Source organism: Schistocerca nitens, chromosome 10 (assembly GCF_023898315.1).
Source record: "Schistocerca nitens isolate TAMUIC-IGC-003100 chromosome 10, iqSchNite1.1, whole genome shotgun sequence".
NCBI lineage: Eukaryota > Metazoa > Arthropoda > Insecta > Orthoptera > Acrididae > Schistocerca > Schistocerca nitens.
The window spans coordinates 62,248,575-62,271,012 of record NC_064623.1 but is presented as its reverse complement, the minus strand read 5'-3'; the positions used below and the strand labels follow the sequence as shown (position 1 = coordinate 62,271,012).

Sequence of the window (22,438 nt, the reverse complement as noted above, 5' to 3'; positions counted from 1 at the left end):
GCCGTTTTTCACGTTATTGTTTTTGCGAAATTTTCATGTCCTTATTTAGACCTTCTGATGAAAAAACATGTTTAAGATTCCACAATGAATTTTCACTCTGCAGCAGGGTGTGCATCAACTTGAGACTTCCTGGCAGATTAAAACTGACTGCGAACATTTGGCTTTCACAGATGACTGCTTTGCTGACTGAACTATCCACCCATAACTCAACACCTGTCCTCTCAGCTTCACCTTTCTCGTACTTTCCAAACTTCACAGAGCTTCAGCACACCTGCTGGACTAGCACTGCTAGAAATAATGACACTGTAGAGAAATGGCTTAGCCACAATCTGGGGGATTGTCTCCAGAATAAAGGTTCTGGATTCAGGTCCCTATCTAGCACACAGTTTTAACTCACTAGGAAGTTTCAAATTGATCTGGCAAAGGTCACAAAATATCCCCTTTTTTTCAATACAGCTAATGTATTGCAAACCACATGCACACACATCATTTACATTTTAATAGTAGAACCTATTACATTGTTCTAGCAGGCAGAGGGGTGATACTCCACTGTGGGCATGGGCATCCTCACTGGTGGCCTTGAGCAAAATCAAATAGCTCTCAGGGATCAAACACAAAACAGCCACTACGGTTAATGACTGTACTCGTAACTCCAAGCTTTCTCCATATGAGGTTGACTGCCTTTGAAACTCAAACACGGAAGGATATCTTTTAAGGAAAAATCCCCTACTTGGCAGCAATCAAAGAAGACTGCACTCAGATACAGTAGGCAGTCATTTGAAAGATAACTTAGATGAGTCAGGGAGCACCTGAAAACACCCATTACTGACAGAAGGTCAAAATTTAGATTCAAGATAGGACATATAAACTATATAGTAACACATAACATAAATTTCATCATACAACCAGGGGAACTCAAATTTTGACACACAAAATGGATCACAAAGGAATTCTAATAACTGGAATAACAGGAAATAAGAAAGACAGATCATAAATGAGGAAGACAGATCAGGAACCAGTAGAATCACAATGATATAGAATTTATGAGGGAATCTCATGAAAAAGAATAATTAAGCAATGTCCACAACAAATAAAAATTACATCATTATTTTAAATCGAGATTTTAATGCCCAGTTAGTAAGGGACAAGAGATACAGGGACATGATAGGGAAATTGCCAGCACAAAGAAGAACAAAGACAGGTGAAATTCTGCAGAAACCATGACATGATCTCAAAATCAACAGTCTTCAAAAGAAAAACAAATAATCTCAAAGCTTGGAAACCAGACTGGAAAAAAGGAGAATAGCAACTGCATCATGTCTGTAAAGATAAAAATTACCACAGAAATCTACACTGTGAAAGTTCTGAGAGGGAAAGATACTGGATCAGATCATTACATGACTAAAAAATTTAGTTCACCCTGTTGACAAAGAAAAATTCCCATCCCAAAAAGAAGAGAACCTACGACCCTCTTAAATTGATAATTACAAAGAATATGAAGAACAAACAAGGACTATACAAATAGCAGATTACCTAAAGGAAATAGTTCCCCAGTTGAAACAAACAGCTGAACAGGCAGCCCCAGTAAATCCAAGGAAAGAACACCAATGGTGGAATGATGAGTATGATGAAACAGTGGTTGATAGACACCAAGCCTGGTTAAGGTAGCAGAGTCATAAAAAAAGAAGAATTACACTTGGTTCTCACAGAATAAAGAAAGATAACCCAAAAAATAATAAGAAGGATTATGTGCCAATATCAAAAATATACAGTTCTAATAATAGAAACAAATAGCAAGAAAACAAACTCAAAGGATTATTACAAATTATTTAGCACACATCTACAAAGACATGACCATCCCACATTAATGTTAATGGATAAAAATAATAAGATGGTCCACAGAAGTAGAAAAATGCAGACATTTTAGCAGAAACACTTAAAAAATTACTAAATTGCAAAGGTTCTCCAGAACCACTACAAATTAACACAGATAACCCTATTAAAACACCAGCAGAAAGCATAAACCCACCCACAATTCATTAAGTCTGCAAAGGTTTGAAAGAGCTCAAAAACTGAAAAGCAAGTGGAGAAGATCAAACATTTGCAGAACTTTGGAAATATGCAGCAGAACCAGTAAAGAGATCATTATACCGATGCAAAGTGAAAATCTGAAGTAAAAAAGAATTACCAGAACAATCGACTACAGCTATAATCCAACCGTTACACAAGAAAGGAGATAAATCAAATCCAGACAACTACAGAGGAAATTCCCTGTTGTGTTAACATATATACAATAAAAATATCTATCAATCAAAATTAAATTAAAATATTACAATACGATGGTTGAACCAGAAGTGACTTACAGAAGTGAAACTCTTTTCAAAGTCATCCAGAAATACAGAATTGACAAAATCCTAGAGGTAGAGAGAAGAATAAGATAGAACAGGCATAAATAAGAAATATCAAAAACATGGAAAATGACAAATAGTGCCAAATGAAATGGTGTACAGTGAACTGGAGCCCATTACAAATACGATAAGGAAAAATAGGATTTCTTTTCTTGGTCACATTATGAAGACACCAGAAACCAGATTATCAAGAAAAAGTATACAGAAACTTTGGTACATGAAGCAACAAGTATATGGATAAAGGAAATCAGAGAGGAAATGAAACAACTACAATTAATTCTGGACCATTTGCAAAACAAAGGAGAAAATTTAAAGAAACTGAAAAACATAAAAATAAGATTTAAACCAAAAAGAGCCAAATGAAAAGAGATCAGAATGAATGAAAAGATATCTAGAAATTTGGAAAGAAAACCAATTGGAGAAGATGACCAGAAAACGACTGACTAAAGTGGTCAAATGGGGCCATAATGAAGTGGTCAAATGCCATAAAAGCAGAAGGAGAAGAAAAATAAGAAGAAGCCACTGTTTAGGGGTTCCAAATTGTTGTAGACTTACCTCGTCAAGCACAGTGGCAACTGAAATGAGGTTTTGTTTCACAGTATGGCTGAACAAAGAATTAGCTCAGTAACAGCATGAAATTGATATATGATAGCTATACATATATGAGAACTCTCTGAAATTAGCAAACTGATTTAAGCCTAAATACACAAGAGTTCGTAATTCAAAACCTGCACAAACAAAGCAATGACACTCAACAAGTACACAGTTAACAAGGAACAGAAATTTATCCAAGATTCTGAAATTGAATTTTTTTTATTTAACTGATTTGGTGAGATTGAGGAAGTGTAGTGCCGCAAGAAAAAAAGGCATGTAGCTAACCATGTATTATAGTTTTGAAAGTAGATTACTTTGAAACCTCATAGTTACATTTTCCACTATGTTATTAACATGATTATGAAAACCATTTTTTCATGTTAATGATATGACATTAAAGCCTCATTTGTTTAAATCTAGTGTGTCCAGTGAGTTAATAAATAAAGCTAGAAAGTATTCACAAAGATACTTTTAGTACTCACAAAGATACTTTTACTGATATACCAATAATATTGGGCTGAGACTAAAAAATTAAAATGTAAAACAGAAAAATATCAGCATGACATAGAAAATCTTGTTGCATATCTACAAAAATAAACAGGAGAAAGTTCCACTGATTAACACTCTTCAAAGTTCACGTGGAGAGAGAGAGAGAGAGAGAGAGAGAGAGAGAGAGAGAGAGAGAGAGAGAGAAAGTGCAAGCGGAGGGGGGAGGAGATGACTTACTCAATGTCAGTGGCATCTACAACACTATGTTTGCTTATAAACCTACCCATCTAATCATGTTAATGGATGTATTGCATTATTTTAATGTCTTCTATGCTTTTATGTTAACTGGCATCAATATAGTTCAACAAAGGTATCTCAAAGAGCACTTCTTGAGCTGCTTGAGTAAATTGTAACTCAGGTTCAGCATCCAAGCAAATGGATATGGGAAACCTCCAAAAACCGAGCTCTAATAGTTTGGTAGAATCAATTGTTCACAATTTTGGAGTGAACCAAGACAACGCTCATCTTCTCAGTTTGATATATTATTGTGCATCAATGTCTTATAACAGCAGAAGTGGAAGGAACAGAAAGGCTGATGCCCGACGTGATATGGACTAAAGCCAAACCTGCACTGAAGCAGACAAGTGTATCCTCAGTATTGGCTGCGCATCAAATTGTTCAACCTACTCATTTGTTCATCCATTCATACTGTTCTGAAGGTATTGTCAAAAAGAACCTTCGAGGATGTGGACTGAGTCGAAGTACATATTAACAAAGGACGAGGAAACCATAGAAACTTCATCTGTATACTACGCGCATCAAAAAAAGTTTTGCATCACCTCAGTTCTGAGAGTTCCGGAATCTGTACAGAAAATTGGAACAGATATCAACATAAACACCATTTACACCCTTTTATTGCTAATGAAAACCACACATTGCATGTTGTACCACCATACAGCGAGACCTTCAGAGGTGGTGGTCCAGATTGCTGTACACACCGGTACCTCTACTACCCAGTAGCACATCCTCTTGCACTGATGCATGGCTGTATTCATTGTGGCATACTATCCACAAGTTTGTGAAGGCACTGCTGGTCCAGATTGTTCCACTCCTCAACGGCGATTCGGCGTAGATCCCTCAGAGAGGCTGGTGAATCACGTCGTCCATAAACAGCCCTTTTCAATCTATCCCAGGCATGTTCTATATGGTTCATGTCTGGAGAACATGCTTTCCACTCTAATCGAGAGATTTTGTTATCCTGAAGGAAGTCATTCACAAGATGTGCATGATGGGGTGCAAACTGTCATTCATGAAGACAATGCCTTGCCAATATGCTGCCAAAATGGTTGACATTCACGTATCATACAGCCATTACGGCACCTTCGATGACCACCAGTGGCGTACATCGGCCCAACATAATGCCACCCCAAAACAGAAGGGAACTTCGACCTTGTTGCACTCATAGACAGTGTGTCTAAGGCATTCAGCCTGACCGGGTTGCCTCCAAACACATCTCCGACGATTGTCTGGAGAATGTGATGCCAGTCCTGAGCGGTTCATTCAGCATGTTGTTGGACCCATCTCTACTGTGCTGCATTGTGTCATGGTTGCAAATAAGGACCTCGCCATGGAAGTCTGGAGCGAAGTTGCACATCACACAGCCTATTGTGCACAGTTTGAGTCGTAACATGACGTCCTGTGGTTGCACGAAAAGCATTATTCAACATGGTGGCGTTGCTGTCAGGGTTCCTCTGAGCCATAATCTGTAGGTAGTGGTCATCCACTGCGGTAGTAGTCCTTGTGAAGCCTGAGCGAGGCATGTCATTGACAGTTCCTGTCTCTCTGTATCTCCTTCATGTCCGAACAACGTCGCTTTGGTTCACGCCTCGACACTTCCCTTGTTGAGAGCCCTTCCTGGCACAAAGTAACAATGTGGACGTGATCAAATCATGGTACTGGCCATCTAGGAATGGTTCAAATACAGACAACACAAGCCGTGTACCTCCTTCTTAGTGGAATGACTAGAACTGATTGGCTGTCGGACACCCTCCATCTAATAGGCATTGCTCATGCATGGCTGTTTACATCTTTTGGCAGGTTTAGTGAGATCTCTGAACAGTCAAAGGGGCTGTGTCTGTGATGCAATAGTCATAGTCAACGTCTATCTTCAGGAGTTCTGAGATTTGGGGTGATGCAAAACTTTTATGATGCGTGTATATTAACAGCAAACTATCATTATGCTGTTTAATCTTGTGCTCACAGAAAATATCAATAGTTATACGTTAAATGAACTCTGTCTCCAACTTTTCTGAAGAATAATTTTCAGAGACCTATGTGTGAACATTGCTTCTTCAAATAGTACTATCGTAATTTTTGCTGCTAGTGTTGCAATCCTAAAAAGAGACAGATTCAGTGGTGTTTCACTCTTTGAAATCTGATTACTCGTTTCCGAAAAGGACATGCACTACACAATGAAAATTCTGATTAATGCCTTGGACAATCACAAACTGACAATAAACGTAAATATTACAATAATGGTGCTAGATAAATTGAACAGAGAACTAAGGGCAAACATTAAGATAGGAAATAAAATATTAAAGCAAGTGAATGAATTTTGCTACATGAGAAGTACAATACCAGATGACAACAGAAGCATAATGGATATTACAAGATGAATTCCAAACAAACTAGACTAGGCTAGACTACATTAGACTAAACTAGACTAAACAAGCCTTCAGAAATAAGAGTAATTATTAACAAACAACCATCTTTAGATAGATACAAGAAATAATTCTTGAAGACAATTTATTCTGTGCATTTTAAGCAATGGTTGTGAACTCGGGAAACAGAAAAAGAAAAAATTTGGAACCAACAGCGATATGGTTATGAAACGGTGAGTGCAGAAACCACTTCAGTCACAAAAATGCGAAAAACCGTTTTCGACCTAAAGATGCTTACAAAGGAAAGATGCGTGTTGAGTGCAAGAACCACGTTAGTCTGTTTAGTAGATCCATAAATGCAGGGTGACAGGGTGTCTTTTTCAAACACTGAGTGCAGAAATAACATGAGACAGTGACTGACATGGTTTCTGTTCCCACCGCTAGATCGCATGACCAGTCTTGCCCCTTTTACCGAGCATGTGCTGCTCTTATCAAAGTCTTTGTTTTGTTGATTTTTTCAATGCGTTCCAAGTTCGTGCTTAATGTTTCCTGTTCTATGTTAAATATGTCTGTGAGTAGCACAAGCAGTGAAAGCGATCGTGAAACAGCTCATAAGAAGAGGAGGAGAAATGAAGAAAAACATTGAAGAAATGTCATTAGAACCTCTAAAGTTCGTGAGGTTGAACACATCAACTGGAAAGGGCATCTCATGCCATCTAGAACAACAGGTGCTGCTTATAACGATAAATTACAATGCTTTACTATGTTTAGTAATGGTGAAAAATCTGAATTTGTTGCTAATCTGAATCAGTTGAAATCCAAAGGCGAGCAAGATATTTTCTTACAACTGATTGAAAAATATGCCATTAAGTACCATAGGCCTTGTTCTGAACAGCCTAGAGAAACAGCAGGCAGTTTTTAATATTTCTTACTATGCAGAGGGAAAAGGAAAAGGGTGTGTAAGAAAGCATTTATTTCATTCTATGGCATTACTGAGGGCAGGATTTGAAGGCTTACTGATCTCCTAATAGAGGATAAATCACCTCAAGATAACAGGGTAAAAATCTCAAGAACACAATTTCTGCCGAAGTTTGTTCTAAAACACATGAGCATATTTCATCATTCCCCACCAAGATTACCCACTATGGCATTAAAGATATCAGTTATCTTGATGCCCGCCTTGATGTTAAAAAAATGCATTCCTTGTTGAAAGAAACGTACCTTCATTTGGATGTAAAATATGAGTTTTATCTTACATATTTTCATGACAACTTTTCATTACGGCTCGGATGTCCGCAGGTAGATACCTGCATAAAATGTGAAGAACTTGATGTAAAAATCAACAGCTTCTCCATTGGTGATGCAGCTAAAAGGGCTGCTCTTGCTGAACTTACTATCCACAGAAGACGAGACAAGAAATTTTGTAATAAAATTCAAAGTGTCACCAAGCTGTGAGTGGAATGTGAAGACACAGTCACACTTTCATTCAATTTTATGCAAAATCTCCCCCTTCCAGCGATCCCAGTTCAGGATATATTTTACTTGAGGCAACTTTTGGTGAACTGTTTTGGGATAAAGAAACTAAAAAGTATGAAATCTGAAATATTCCTGTACCATGAAGTAGTAGCCCACAAAGGAGCCAATGAGATATGCAGCATGCTGTTGAAATACATTGACACTAGTATTCCATCAAATGTTAAAAATCTGTGTTTCTTTTCCGAAGGCACCTGTGGACAGAATCAGAATCACACTATGATAAGATTCTGCCTTGCTCTTGCAGATGCAGGACATTTTGAACAAATTTTTCATTACTTTCCACTTCGAGGGCATTCATATCTTCCAAATGATCGAGATTTTGGTACTATTAAGAGGATGATACGTAAAAATGATCGGATATATACACCTGACGAATAGGAAGAGTAACAACTTTCACATCGCCAAGCTACTCACCACTGACATAAAAGATTTTGATGGTTGATGGAAGGAATATTACACAAAAAAACCATTAGCCAAAGAATGTTGAGGGAGGAGTGTGCCAAAAGTAGCAAAATTCAAGTTTGCTCCCACTCGATATGCAGAATTGCGCTATAACTCTAAAGAAAAAGGGGTAATCGCAGCACACACTTCCATTAATGGATTACAAAAACACAGCTATCAGCCGCTGAAACCTGCTTCCCAGAACATAGATAATGATTTTCCTTCAAGTATTGCAGTGTACCCATAAGGGAAAGTTCCAGTCAACACCAAGAAAATGAAAGACATCAAGAAGACGATAATTCATATTCCTGAAAATTTCAAAGCTTTTTATGATGAACTATTTACCTGGCCAACCACTGCACATGACAATGATACAATGGTCGAGAATGATCTATTTTAAGAGCGTTTTACTTTGTCATATTCCTGTTTTCTGATATCTTTGCAATACTGTAACTCCATTTTTGATATAATATGAAAAAATATACACTTTAAATGAATGATTACCTTTTTCCAAGTTTTCAGCTGTCTGTAAAAACCAGTTGAGAACAGAAACAGCATACGTCCAGATCAAATTTTAAATTTTCCTGAGCCTAATTTATGTCAAAATTAGGAAATTTTTGCATGACAGCAACATAAATGCATGTTGTGACAAGAAAAAAAAGTTAAAATATTTGATAATTTGGAGGAGCTATGACGTTTTTTCCCTCTCCTGAAAAATTTGCAATTTGTGACTGAAGTGGTTTCTGCACTCACCAATTCATATCGATAAGAGCTACAAAAACACCCTGAACTGTAAGAACATCTAATGAACAGACTCTATAGGAAATTAAAAAGAAAACAGCATTGATTAACGACATAACCAGAAGAAAAACTAAAGTAACTGCACACCTAATTTGACATAACAAAGTCATAAAAAAACACTCTAGAAGGAAAACACCCGAGGAAGAAAGTCAAGTGGTAAGTGCAGAACATTTTTATTACAAAGTGTTATCAGTGGAATGGACTGCAGCAGCTACAACCAAATTAGAGACAAAGGACAGAGAAGGCAGGCTAAACCGGCAATGCTTTGCCTCTAGTATTTAAAGATGATGAGTGTGACATCCATAAAAGTTCTCTTACCTTAGTAACAATAAACAGCTCTTCCCTTTTTATTTTTCCAGACTCAAACCATTTTTGTAAAGCTCTCCCAATGGCAGCCTCATTCCCATAGGTAGCAGCTGTGTCTATGTGCCGATATCCAGCTTGTAATGCAACATCAACAGCTTTTTCCACTTCATCTGGAGATGACTGAAATTTTCAGAGTATTGGTAAAAGCCACATGAGCAGAAAGTAACAGTAAAACACAAAGCAAATACATCTAAGTGATGCAATTTGATTCCCCAAGATTCATCTTCACAGTCTTAACGTATTATGTTGTCATAATTTGTACACAGCAGTTTTCGCTGGCCTGCTTCTGTTATCAATTGTACAGACACCGTAAAAACACAATTTTTTTTCCTATTACATCAAATTTTCATTCACTTGTTAACACTCTGAATACTTATGTACAAATGCCATGTATAAATATTGATGAAATAATATGTTGAGCACATGAATATAGATTTATTTATTTATATCTAAAAACAAAGATGATGTGACTTACCAAATGAAAGTGCTGGCAGGTCGATAGACACACAAACAAACACAAACATACACACAAAATTCAAGCTTTCGCAACCAACGGTTGCTTCATCAGGAAAGAGGGAAGGAGAGGGAAAGATGAAAGGATGTGGGTTTTAAGGGAGAGGGTAAGGAGTCATTCCAACCCCGGGAGCGGAAAGACTTACCTTGGGGGAAAAAAGGACAGGTATACACTCGCACACACACACATATCCATCTGCACATACACAGACACAAGCAGACATGTACTGTATGAATGTTGTCAGCACATAAATGTGCACAACACAGAAACACTATTACATAAATGTATCAAAGTTACATGTCTGTATATCATATGTCACTATTTTATTAAATGTATTGTAAAATGCCTCTGAATTGTAGCAGTTAATCATTAGCAGACTTGTCAAATAGTCCTCGATAGTACAAAAATATTTTTCTAGCAGATGATTTTTTAAAGAGTTTTCCTGAAGGCATGTATTTCACTTTTATCTTTGATTACATGTGGAAACTTGTTTTATAGTTTTATTCCACTGCTAAGCACAGTCCCCATCCCCCATCCTCACCCCCTCCTACTGAGGTGTAAGTTGTAGTTGGATATGGTTCCATGTTCATGTAGAGACCTGTTTGTTGAGCACTGGTCAATGTCTTTCTTTATGTGGATCACCGTTTGCAAAATGTATTGACATGGAACAGAATTTTTATTTTACGTGGAACACTGTTCTAAATTTGTATAGCTCTATTTGTAATGGAAAATTTGAAAGCTGATGCCCTTACTGACTGTTCATGGATATTAAAGTTTTTATTTATATATACTGCAGGCAGAACAACAAGGCTAGCATATGGGCAAAGGAGGTAATGTGCGTTCTAATAGAGCTGACGCAGGAATGTTACACCCGTCTTTTCGTAAACAAAATGTGGTGTGCGAGTACGATACAGTAAACTGCCGCTGGAGCACGCTGCGATCGCTTATACCACGTTGAGACATGTGACCCGAATGCACAAGTTGCTTCGTTTCTGAGCGTTCAGCAGCCATTGAACTCAACACGCTCAATGTTGGCGTTTGAACGCACGGTCTGTCAGCCGACGGTTTAATGGACCGTAGTCGAGATAAATCCTGTTCCCTACACGCTGTCTATAGATACCAGGCGACATATTTTAACCACTTAGTCTGTTTACACGTTTACAACGTATCAGTCCTAATTGTCCGCAGCTCGTGGCCTTTCGGTAGCGTTCTCGCTTCCTGCGCACGGGGTCCCGGGTTCGATTCCCAGCGGGGTCAGGGATTTTTCTCTGCCTCGTGATGACTGGGTGTTGTGTGTTCATCATCGTTTCATCATCATTGACTCGCAAGTCGCCAAAGTGGCGTCAACTAAAAAGGACTTGCAATACGGCGGCCGAACTTCCCCGCATGGGGCCTCCCGGCCAACAAAGCCATACGATCATTTCATTTCATTTTGTTCTCCAGAACACTATGCTGTAACTAATTCTGGAATGGCTATATGTAAAATATGTCGTTCTAGTGCAAGAGCTACAATACACTGAATTTATTATTCAGTACTGAAGCTATTTACTTCCTGAGGACAGTAACATGCTCAGTCAACTTTAACTGCAAGTCAATGTGCATTTGGTACACATTCTATGAGCTCATCTTTCACTTTTAGAGAGTTACACTTGGGTTTCTGTTTATGTGGAAAATAATACTTTTTTTACATGCAGGATTAATCTGTTGTTTCCTACCTACATCCATAAATGTAGAAGTGATTATTCAAAAAAATACTGTGATTTTTAATAAAAGCCTCAAATATGACCAAAGTCAAATGTTTTCCCCATATAATTAACAAATATCAATCAGTCACAACACCAAAAATGACCACTATGGGTAAAATTGAAGTGATTATGCTTGGAATAGGAATAATGATTATTAAGCTGCTATTGAGAAGACATTTGACATTATGAGATAGGCAATCATCAGGAATCTGAGATAATCACATGTCAATATGCACAGTCGGTAGAGCACTTTCCCGCGAAAGGCAAAGGTCCCGAGTTCAAGTCTCGGTCCGGCACACAGTTTTAATCTGCCAGGAAGTTTCATATCAGCGCACACTCCGCTGCAGAGTGAAAATTTCATTCTAGAAATATGCACACTGTTTATGGATGAGCAGAGAATCTGTGAGATTAGAGTTACATTTGGATTTAAAAATCCACCTGTATAAAATTCTGGTGGATTATCAGGTTAAAGGTAGGGATTCCAACAATGAGAACACTTAACGTCAATGTTAATATTCCAAAATATTAAAATTTTATGTTGATTGTATTTTTGCAAGTGGGAAACTGTTCTATATAGTATCTCTGTGAAGACATCAATATTGCCATCATATATATGGTACCTGTATGCAGACATTACAATTAGTTTGGAACCTGGCTATAATATAGCAGCTGCCTCAAACACACTAGCAGTGCAGAAATTACTGATGTCAAGATTGGCTGAAAGATCATTGTTGAATATCGAAGTAAGGCAATAGTTGTTCAAACTTGTACAAAAAAGTGATACTAAACAATAGCCTGATGGCTCTTAAAAATATAGTTGATTCTGATTTAGCCATAACTTCGAGGCGAAGTATTACACATGGGTTTTTATCTGCTCAGTAACCTTACTACAAGCATAAAGTCTACTGAAGACAATACATAATCTTGTCAAGCCATGAAGCCATGAAGTCTTATTTGCCGTGTCACAATTTTTAATGCCTGTAAAAAATACCTAGAACAGTACATGCACAACAGATGAATTATTCAATGGGCAAACCTGATGTGTGCTATGATAAACAGCAACACAGTGCTTATGTAGAAGACTATGGTACAATAACATGGAGAAGATAACCTCGAAAAGATGTTGCCAGTATCACGCTGAAAATATGGAAGCCCTCCCCCAGGAAAATTTTTAAGAATTAGGAACTTGATTTAGGATCTTAAACACAATATTTCAGACACTTTCAACCCTAAAACTCCAATTCTGTGTTTCTTTTTTTTTTTTTTTTCATATTCACGGGACACCAATAAACAATTTACTCAACCTTACAACTGATGAAAAAGATTCACTTTTCCTAGAACCTATGTTTTTTAAGAAGTCATCAACTAGTGGAATTTTTTTTGATGAAGTACCTGAGTTGAAGGAGAAACTTGTATCTTCATAAAATTTTATAGCAACGGATTTTTCAAACCTTGCATGCTGAATGTAGCTATACCAGTGACAACATGCTGAATGTAGCTATACCAGTGACAACATGCTGATCCTCTTTCTAATATTTATTTTTTTTGAAATTTCAATCCCAGCTGACAAGGTCTTATAAAACTCATAATCAAATCTGTAAATAAGGTATTTAGGACACTATGAAGTTTGTTTAATTACTGGCTCTTCTTTCCGAAGGAACACGTTTGACATTGACAAGTGACGAAAGAGTATTACATTAGAAAAAAGAAGATATAATTTAGTAACTGGATCATTTAGAATAGGACGTATTCTACTTAAGTGAGAAATGGTTATATTTTTGAAGCTTCCCCACTGAAAAGTTTTACCAGAGGTTCTCACTGTTCAGTTATTCTTTCTATTGATTGGAGCATAGAGATCCATCTTGTACAAACAAAACTTCACTATTTTATGTGGTTTAGTGCCATATATATTTTAACATAACTTAAAAGTAGACTGTCTTGAGAGAGAGTAGTAAAGATCTATTACCATCTCTTCAGCATTGAAATATTTGAGGTTTTCCATACCTCTTTGCACAGCTGAACGAAGCAAGCAGCAGGAACAAGTTTTAATTCTTATGCATGTTTGAAATTTCTTACGTCCCACAAATTTATTTGCATTATCACACACGAATAAATGCAATTTTTCCAGGGAATTCCTTTTCTTAGCAGGTCTTCACTCTACAGATTAAAAACATCGCCTAGTTAGAAAAACTTGAGCCTTGTGGCATCACTTGATTCCAAAGCAGTTATATTATTATCCTTTAAGCTGAAATGTGCACACCCAAAAGTTTTCGTCATCACTGAACGTTAACTATCTTAGTAAGCTGTGGTTATGAAATTAGGAGTAGTGGCATAATACATTCAGCAAAATGTAAGCAGCAAAATTTCCCATTTTCTTTTTAAAACACCAAATTGTAAAATGTCCATTCCTGTAATTTTTAGTAACTTCCTTTAACTCCGTAATTTAAGAGATACAAAAAATGGTTCAAATGGCTCTGAGCACTTTGGGACTTAACTTCTGAGGTCAACAGTCCCCTAGACTTAGAACTACTTAAACCTAACTAACCTAAGGACATAACACACATCCATGCCCAAGGCAGGATTCGAACCTGCGACCGTAGCAGCAGCACGGTTCCGGACTGATGCTCATAGAACTGCTCGGCCACAATGGCCGGATAAGAGATACATTAAAGAAAATCTGTACTAGTTGACAGCCATGGAATAGCGATCAATCAAAGGAGGCAGTCCAGGTTTTAAGAGACTAACCCCATATTCAGGAGGATGGAGTTTGCTCAGTCTGACCATTCCAATTTTGGTTTTTCATGGTTTTCCTACATCATTTCAGACAAATGCCAGGATGGTTCAATGATCACAGCCACAGCTGACCACCTGTCCTATCCTCATATAGCATCCCTATATCTTGTTTTCTGTATGTCCTATCCTCATAAAGCATGCCTATGTCTTCTTTTCTGTATGTATATTTTTTGAGCTTTCACTGTATTATGACAAATTCTGTATCACTGTAAGATGATCCCACTATGTAACATCAGATCCTGTGAAACTAGTAAAGAAATGATGTTTCTCCTAAAACTATATACCAATTTTTGTGTTTTAATGAGACCCTGTACATTAAATAAATGTCTTGAAGTTGTATATTGTGAGAAATATATCTATTCTTTTCTATACACAATCAGCAACAAGCACATAAGGAGAAACCTGCATGACAACAGACAAGACTGATGTGGTTTATGTTTAGCTATGTGAAACTGATGCAGGCTGACCTTGCAAAGAAATGTGCCAGCATGAAGATTAGTTGCACATTCAAGTAAGAGTTGACTGGATGAGATTAAGGAACACCATGAAAAGACACAGAAGATGTGGTGAGGAACAAAAACCAAGACAGAAACAGATGGAGGCAAATCATTTGAAAACATTCCATATGGCTTGTTGGAAGGATGCCATGATGATGTTGATGACAATGATGACATAACTGCTTTCTATAAAGTTGATACATCAAATATCGCTATAGAACAAGCCACTAAATTGTGACTATCACTGAAATGTGTCAAATATGCAGAGTCAACTCTGTAAAGAAAGGAAAATTTGAACTAGCTTAATCTTTTAGGATCAAGTGAACAATGCAAACAATTGTGCAGATGGCAACTACAACATTTTTGTTTGGATAGTTCAATTGTGGATGATATTTATCATTCGTGTGTTTTGTTTACACTCTATCATTTTATTCTTGTGTGGGTGGCTAGATTTATATAGTTCTAGTGGAGATAGCATATGCAACAAAGATTGTGACAGTGCAATTCTGCTTCCACTAATAACATGCCTGGCCACACTCCATACCATACTTTTTCCTTTTTATTGATATTATTCTGACAGACTGGTCAAATTAACTGAAGTGTCTGATAGCACTCTGACAACTCAAAATCTAACTGTCTCCTTCCAACCCAACTTACACCTCAGAAAGCAATACAGATGTCTGTCACTGCCACCTACACTCCAAAAACTTATACAGGCACAAAAGGAATACTAACAGTGTCCTGTTCTCTTTCTGTCTCTGCACATATGATGTCACAACGAACAGCAACATTACATTACATGATGAAGCCAACATCTTGTGTCTGTAGGCTCAGTTGCTCTGGCTGATCTGTATTATAGAAGTCTAGATCAGTTTTGTATATGACAGTTTGGTTGTCAGCTGTCAAAACCAACAGACGTGTCAAGGAAACGAGCTTTCTTTAAAAGAAATATATAGTTTGTGGTTACAGACTAATTTGTAGCATAGCTAAAAGTCTAAATTAGGTTGAAAGGTAATAAGCAGGTTTTAGGTTGGCAAAGCTAACAAATGACTCATGGTAATTTCTTTTATGAGAGTGCACTCCCATAGCTACACTTAAATCCTAGTTGAAAACCCTGTTTTCCAGCAGTGGTCCCATATTTTCAGGGGGTTGTCTGAAGGTGTAAAGGACTGTCTAGGGACAAGCCAGTGACATACTTACATGTTTGTGCAACAATTCTTGCCTTGAGATATAGCTGGAACAAAAAGGGAGCGAGATCGGGGAGGAGGGGTGACGATTCAGCTGTGTCAGGCTATGAGAGAGTAAATGTATGACACCTAAGGTAAAGCCGAAATAAGACTCATGGGGATGGTGGCTCAAATTCATGATATAACAATCATATTCGATGATTACTTACTTACTTACTCCTTGGCACTACAGCCTGTGCACACCCTTGGCTTCCTGGACAATCTCCACCCACTCTCCTCTGCTGACTGCCTTGGCTCTCCATCTTCTAACTCCCATTCTTCTCCAGTTTCTCCATGTTGTCAAGCCATCTGGTCCTTTATTTGCCCCGTACACGGTGTCCACCTGCTTTTACTTTGAAAACTTCCTCGATTGTGCTGCTCTCCACCATTCTTTCTACATGTCCCAACCGACATAGTCTATTAGTATATATTTCTGTCACAATATCTGGTTCGGTATAGAGCTCTCTGATCTTATTATTTTTGATTTGCCAAAAACTCCTATTATTCACTGGCCTGAAGATTTTCCTAAGTATCTTCCTCTCCCATCTCCACAACAACTCCTCATCATTTTGCGCCATTGTCCAAGTCTCTGATCCATACATCACCACAAGTCTCAATACTGTACAATACACAGTCAGCTTCAGACTCCTAGTAAGGCTTCTTGCTTTAAATACTTTAATCAATACAAAGTAACTCACGTTACCAGCTGTAATCCTTGCATGTATTTCTTCTCGCATATCATTATTTTCAGTTATCTGTGACCCAAGATATGTAAAGCTCTCACAGCGTTCATATTCTTTCCCGTTCAAGATCAGGCTTCATTCTCCTCCGCTATACCTTTTCCCAGATGTTAACATATACTTGGTCCTTGACTGATTAATTATCAGCCCCATTTCCACTTCATATCATTCTAATTTTTCAAGATTTTCTTTCGGGTCCTGTTTCCTCCTGGATAACAGATCAATATCATCTGGAATTGTAAGTTCCTGGGTCACTCTATTAAATAGTGCTCCTCCAGGGTTGCTGCTTTATGTCTTTCGCATTACCCTCTCCAAGGCGACATTAAACAGAATAGCAGAGAGCACATCACCATGTCACAATCCTTGGTTAACTTCAAATGTCTTTGATAAAGACCTTTACCTCGCATACTGTTCTTCTCAAAGTCATTTGAACTAGTTTTTATCAGTTTGTTGGGTACTCCTGCCTCTTGCATTGCCTTCCAGAGTTGATCCCTTTTGATACTATCATAAGCTTGTTTGAAATCAATGAACGGCTGGTGGACATCTATGTTATAACATTTTTCAGGGCTCTGTCTGATAGTAAAAATCTGGCCTGTAGTGGATCTATTAGTTCTGAAACCCCACTGGTAGTCTCCTAGGTATGTTCTGAGTTGCCCAGCCATGATTTTTCCTAATACTTTATGTATTATACAGGGCAGTGCAATTCCTCTATTATTTGCAGTTAGCTTTGTCTTGTTTCTTATGTATAGGGCAGAGTATTGCTGTATTCCACTGTTCCGCATCTTTTCTTTCCACCATATTTCCACTATAATTTCATGCAAAACCATTATTAGTTTCTCTGCCATATTTTATCATTTCTGCTGTAATGTTGTCTTTTGCCAGAGCTTTAGTTTTTAAGAGTCTTGATGCTAGCTTTAACTTCTTCCAGTGTAGGTTCCTTGACGGATTCCTGGTACTCTTCTCTGTTTACATCCTGCTCCACCTCTTCGACCATAGCAGCATCAACTTCACCTTGGTTTTCTCATTCTGTGTTCAGTAGTTCACTAAAGTACTCCACCCATCTGTCTAAAATCTGACCTTTTCCTTCAATCAAATTTCCCTCCTTATCTTTAGAGAAAACTGCTCTGGGTTGGAATCCTTTCTTTACATTTTTCAATCTCATATAGAATTTCCTTGTTTCCTGAACAGTATTTCTCTCTTCTAATTCATCAATCCACCGTTTTTCAAATTCTCTCTTTTTTTCTCCTACATTCCTTGTCTCCTTCATTTCTCTTCTCCTGATATTCTTCTATAGTAATTCTGGTTCTCCTCTGCAGAATTCTTTTCTTTCTTTTTTTTTTTTTTTTTCTTTTTTTTTTTTTTTTTTTTTTTTTGCCTTATTCCTTTCTTCTTCTGTCTTCCTCTTACAATCATGATCAAACCAGACCTGGGTTCTCAATTGTTTCTTTCTACCCAGAATAGTTTCAGCTGTCTCCTGCATTATACTTCTGACCGTTTCCCGTATTTCTTCAATACCCTGTCCTGCCCGATCTTCAGCTTCACTAAGTCTATTTGCCAAAGTAGTTTTACACTGTTGTACTGTATTTTCATCATTTTTTAACTTGGTACCATCGAACTTTGGCACAACGGTTTTCTTGGTCTGTACATACAATTGCCTATCCTCTGTCTGTATTTGATTCTTACCAAATGGTGACCACTATCTCCATCTGCACCACAACTACCCACTTCTAATATATTTGAAGCATGTTGTCTATTTATGAATACATCATCAATATGATTTTTTGTGATCCCATCTGAGGAATACAATGTAACTTTCCTTATATCCATCCTTTGCACCCATGTGATTTTAATAATCATGTTATTGTCCATGGCAAAATCAGTTAGTCTGAAAGCATTATCATTAGAAGCTTCATTCAAACTCTCCTTACCAGCTGCTTTTCTGTATGCAATTTCTCTTCCTACTTGAGCACTGAAGTCCTCACACAATCACCATAACATCATGCTTTGCCACCCTTGCTATTTCCTGTTCCAGCTGCTCATAGAATGTATCTTCTTCCATTAGCTCTGCATCTTCCGTTGGAGCATACATACATATGAAGGATGTATTGAAGAAGTGGCCTTTCATTTGTAATACAGAGACTCTGTTGCCAACAGGCTTAAATTTCAGTATGGCAGCCTTGTGAGCATTATCAGCCTATCCCCTGCCTCCACAGCTGTAGAATAATGTATGTGTTCCAGATACTAATATTCCCCTTCCTTCCTATTTCACCTCTTGTATTGGCACCATCATCACATTATATTTCTTCATTTCATTTTTTCAGATTCTGTAGTCCTCCAATCTTGTTCAGTGTTCTCACATTCCATGTCGCTAAATACCAATTCATATGCCATTTCCATTGTCAAGGCCATTAATCCATTACATCCACCTGGCTTCCTTCATGCTCTGGTTCCGTAATGAGCTCTTTTTTCTGAGATAGGGTGTTAGCCCTGCACACAACTCTCCTCGTTTATCCACACTTGGGACTGCCACTGGGATTTCTATGGTGTCTGCCAGTGACAGAGTTTGTTCAATGATTTTGCCAATTCATACTCAAAATTATCACCTTCCAAGCTAACCTAGACATTGCACTATGCTACAGATCAGTCTGTCAGCACAACATTCATTTCGAGAGAAAGATTAATTTTATGTGTTTTTTTCTGTCAGCTCCCAACCAAATTTCAGTTTAGGCACTTCAAACACTTTGCCTCTTCTGTTGCATCTGATTGCGTTATGTGAAACTATTATCCCATTGGCTGTGCATAACTGATGCAGGAAATAAACATCGTTGGGATGAGCACTGGCCCCAGCCTAGACTAGCCTGATAATGTCATCCTTCCTCATGTATCTGTCTCCGACTTCATCAATATATCGGCACTTAGTACTGCATCATTAAATAATGCACTTCTCGGAGACACAAATGTTTTATGTTCCACCTATGAAACATCAGACTAAAAGTAAACATCTCTATCAGTGTTTAAATTATTTTGTAGAGTATGTACCACTAGTGAATGTAACCTATCTTCAGTCCTCATTATTACAGTTTAAATAGCATTTCTCACTGATAAATAACACTCACGAGTAGACCTCTGTCTCCAACACAAGCATTTTGCAGATTCTTCCAACAGTTTCAAAATACGGGGTAAAAGTGAAAAAAAAAAGATAGAATCAATTTTCTATTGTAAAAGACTTTAATTCAGTCATGTACGTACCTAATAATAAATAAAACAGTAGCACTGAATCTCCATGCCATTGAGAGAAATTGTAAAGAGGACATAAAAATTCAGATGTTGGACACAAACATCGTTAAGTGTGACCAACACTAAATTTATGGAGGTCTGGCTTCAATACAACCTTTCCCTCAGGAAAAGGAATAATATACTGGAGTCAGGTGCTTCCTTTGAAGAAACTGATTTAAAAGTAGATATTACACAGGTTTTATTAGGGCTGAACTGAAATTTTTTTACAGCTACTTTCAACTCACAAATCACTACTTACAACCAACCAATGGTCTTCCAGAATATTAAGAATACACCATACCCCAGGCCTTGGGGCCCTTAGAAACTATCATATACGTTTCTATGGATGGGATACGCATATTGATGGTGTATTTAAAAGATTAAGTACCATGTGCTGTTTAAGATGTGGGTGAAAACTTGCCATAACCATATGTTAACGTATATTCTGTCCTAAAGTACGGGATCAGCTTCTGGGGTAGCTCATAATCCTGTTTAAAATATTCTACGACGCAAAAAAAAAAAAAAAAAAAAAAATTGCAAGAGTTAGGACAAGAGTGAAAAGGATCCAACTTTGAAAGGGGCTCTTTAAATTAAGGAATTTATGATATGTCCACGTGTCTTTCTCAAAATCGAAACTTTTCATAATCGTATTACAAAACGGAACATACACTTTCGCATGCACCAAATAAAAAGTCTTTGCAAAAAAAAAAACTTAGGTAAAATTATCTACAATAAGCTTCTAAACGAATGTAATATAACGACCTTATAAAATTCACATGAACTGCTTCTACAGTCTGGATGATTTCCTCCAGAATCCTTCAGTCAATAGCATAATCAATACAGCAGGAATTCAATTGTCATTAACTATGAGACAACTGTAATATGAAGTTTCAACCACGTGTCTTTCTTGGCGAATCTTCGCGTCACTGAAAAGTGAGTACTTGGATGAAGACAGAGGGAGAAAAAAAACCGTGGTCTAATCAGGATTCGATACCCCTACCTTTCGGTTTCCAAACCCGCGCTTTGACCGGTAGATCATTTTTTACCTCATTTAGTTCGTTAAATTTGATCGTCTTGGGCTTCCTATGATGCTTGTTCTAGGTCATCGGTGATCCATTAACTCAGTTCTTTATTACAAACGGTAGCTAAACCGCTAACCGAATATGCTGATCTACTGTGGCGGCGAATATCTACTTAATGTTGACATGAACCAGACATGCTCAAAAATATTATTATTACAAAATTATCCTGTAAATGCTGAAGTTTACTTGTACCATATATACCGATGATAGTCAATGAAAACCTCTTAACTCCATTTTGAAGCAAAAACGGTTTCTAGAAAAATTTGTGAAGTGAGACAGACAACGTTGTTACACGTGCAAGTGTATAAAGTAGAAGCCTAGATATTTACAGATTAGAGAAATCCACGCACTTTCAAATCTCCCTCTGCTAACGGATTGCTGGTTATTGGAATTGCGAAGTTTTCACTTACCGTCGATATGTAAAAAGATATTCAATTGTAAATATATGTTCTATTTTGAATTGTTATAATGACTTGGTCAGTATCTAATGTACTGTACGGTACGTGTGAGACTTTACGGACCAGATAAAATTGTGTACCGAATAGCGTGTAATACTTGCCTGCCAGGTCCCCAGCCCAATAACGGGCATTTTCCTTCCATTGTAGAAAGTGATAGGCGCCAACACTTTTTCCATTGTCGTCGGTACTTATTGTAGTATAAAAGTATGGATACTGGGCAGCGCGACGGAAACGTGGCTTCTCTTCTGACATCCCACACGTGACACATGTTTACTATGCTGCGTTGCAACAGATCTGATCTGTAGCAGTCGGCAGCAGACGGGAAACTTCGCGCCGTAGTGATTTGCAGATTTACGTAAGTTCGTTGCCAACTGTGCAGCGTACCAGTGGCGGGTGTCGACTGCACTGTCGTCTGCTTTGTCGCTGAGCTGTGTTTTGTTGCCTAATTTTCATTGCCATTTTTCAGAGAATGAATGATGATGCGCTTGCTGGCCCTTCGCGGTAAAGGAAGGCCGTTTTAAGGAGCGAGTGGTGGAAAATAATGTTGAATGTGGTGAAGTGCTCCGATGCTGAGAATATTCAGAAAGAAATGTTACGCCCTATTGCACAGTCTTCCGTCAGGGCTGCGACGTACGCCGGCTAGAGCTTGCGTAACTGTTCCAAAATTACAACGTTTGCCAGGAATCACCCAGGTGCGTCCCTGGGGACTCCTGGAAAGCTCGTCGTTTGGTCTCAATTACTTTAAAATGCGTACTCTGTTACTGTCAGAACACTTTGTTTTGGATTCGTTAGGCCAGCACAGTTAATCCGCT

At 37.8% G+C, this 22,438-nt stretch overlaps 1 protein-coding gene across 2 annotated transcripts in view; it reads right to left on the bottom strand.

The window, feature by feature from the left end:
- Nucleotides 1-21,940, bottom strand: part of LOC126210079 (1,5-anhydro-D-fructose reductase-like) — an 83,263-nt gene extending 61,323 nt beyond the window's left edge. The window contains exons 1-2 of one of the 2 annotated variants that reach the window (XM_049939206.1): nucleotides 21,728-21,940; nucleotides 9,248-9,415 (exon numbers count right to left, since the gene is read on the bottom strand). In XM_049939206.1, the coding sequence (XP_049795163.1) occupies nucleotides 9,248-9,415; nucleotides 21,728-21,802 (243 nt within the window). In that variant the 5' untranslated portion in view covers nucleotides 21,803-21,940. The remainder of the gene's footprint in view (nucleotides 1-9,247; nucleotides 9,416-21,727) is intronic. The other variant, XM_049939205.1, reaches the window with a different exon arrangement.
- Between the last annotated feature and the right edge of the window lie 498 nt (nucleotides 21,941-22,438).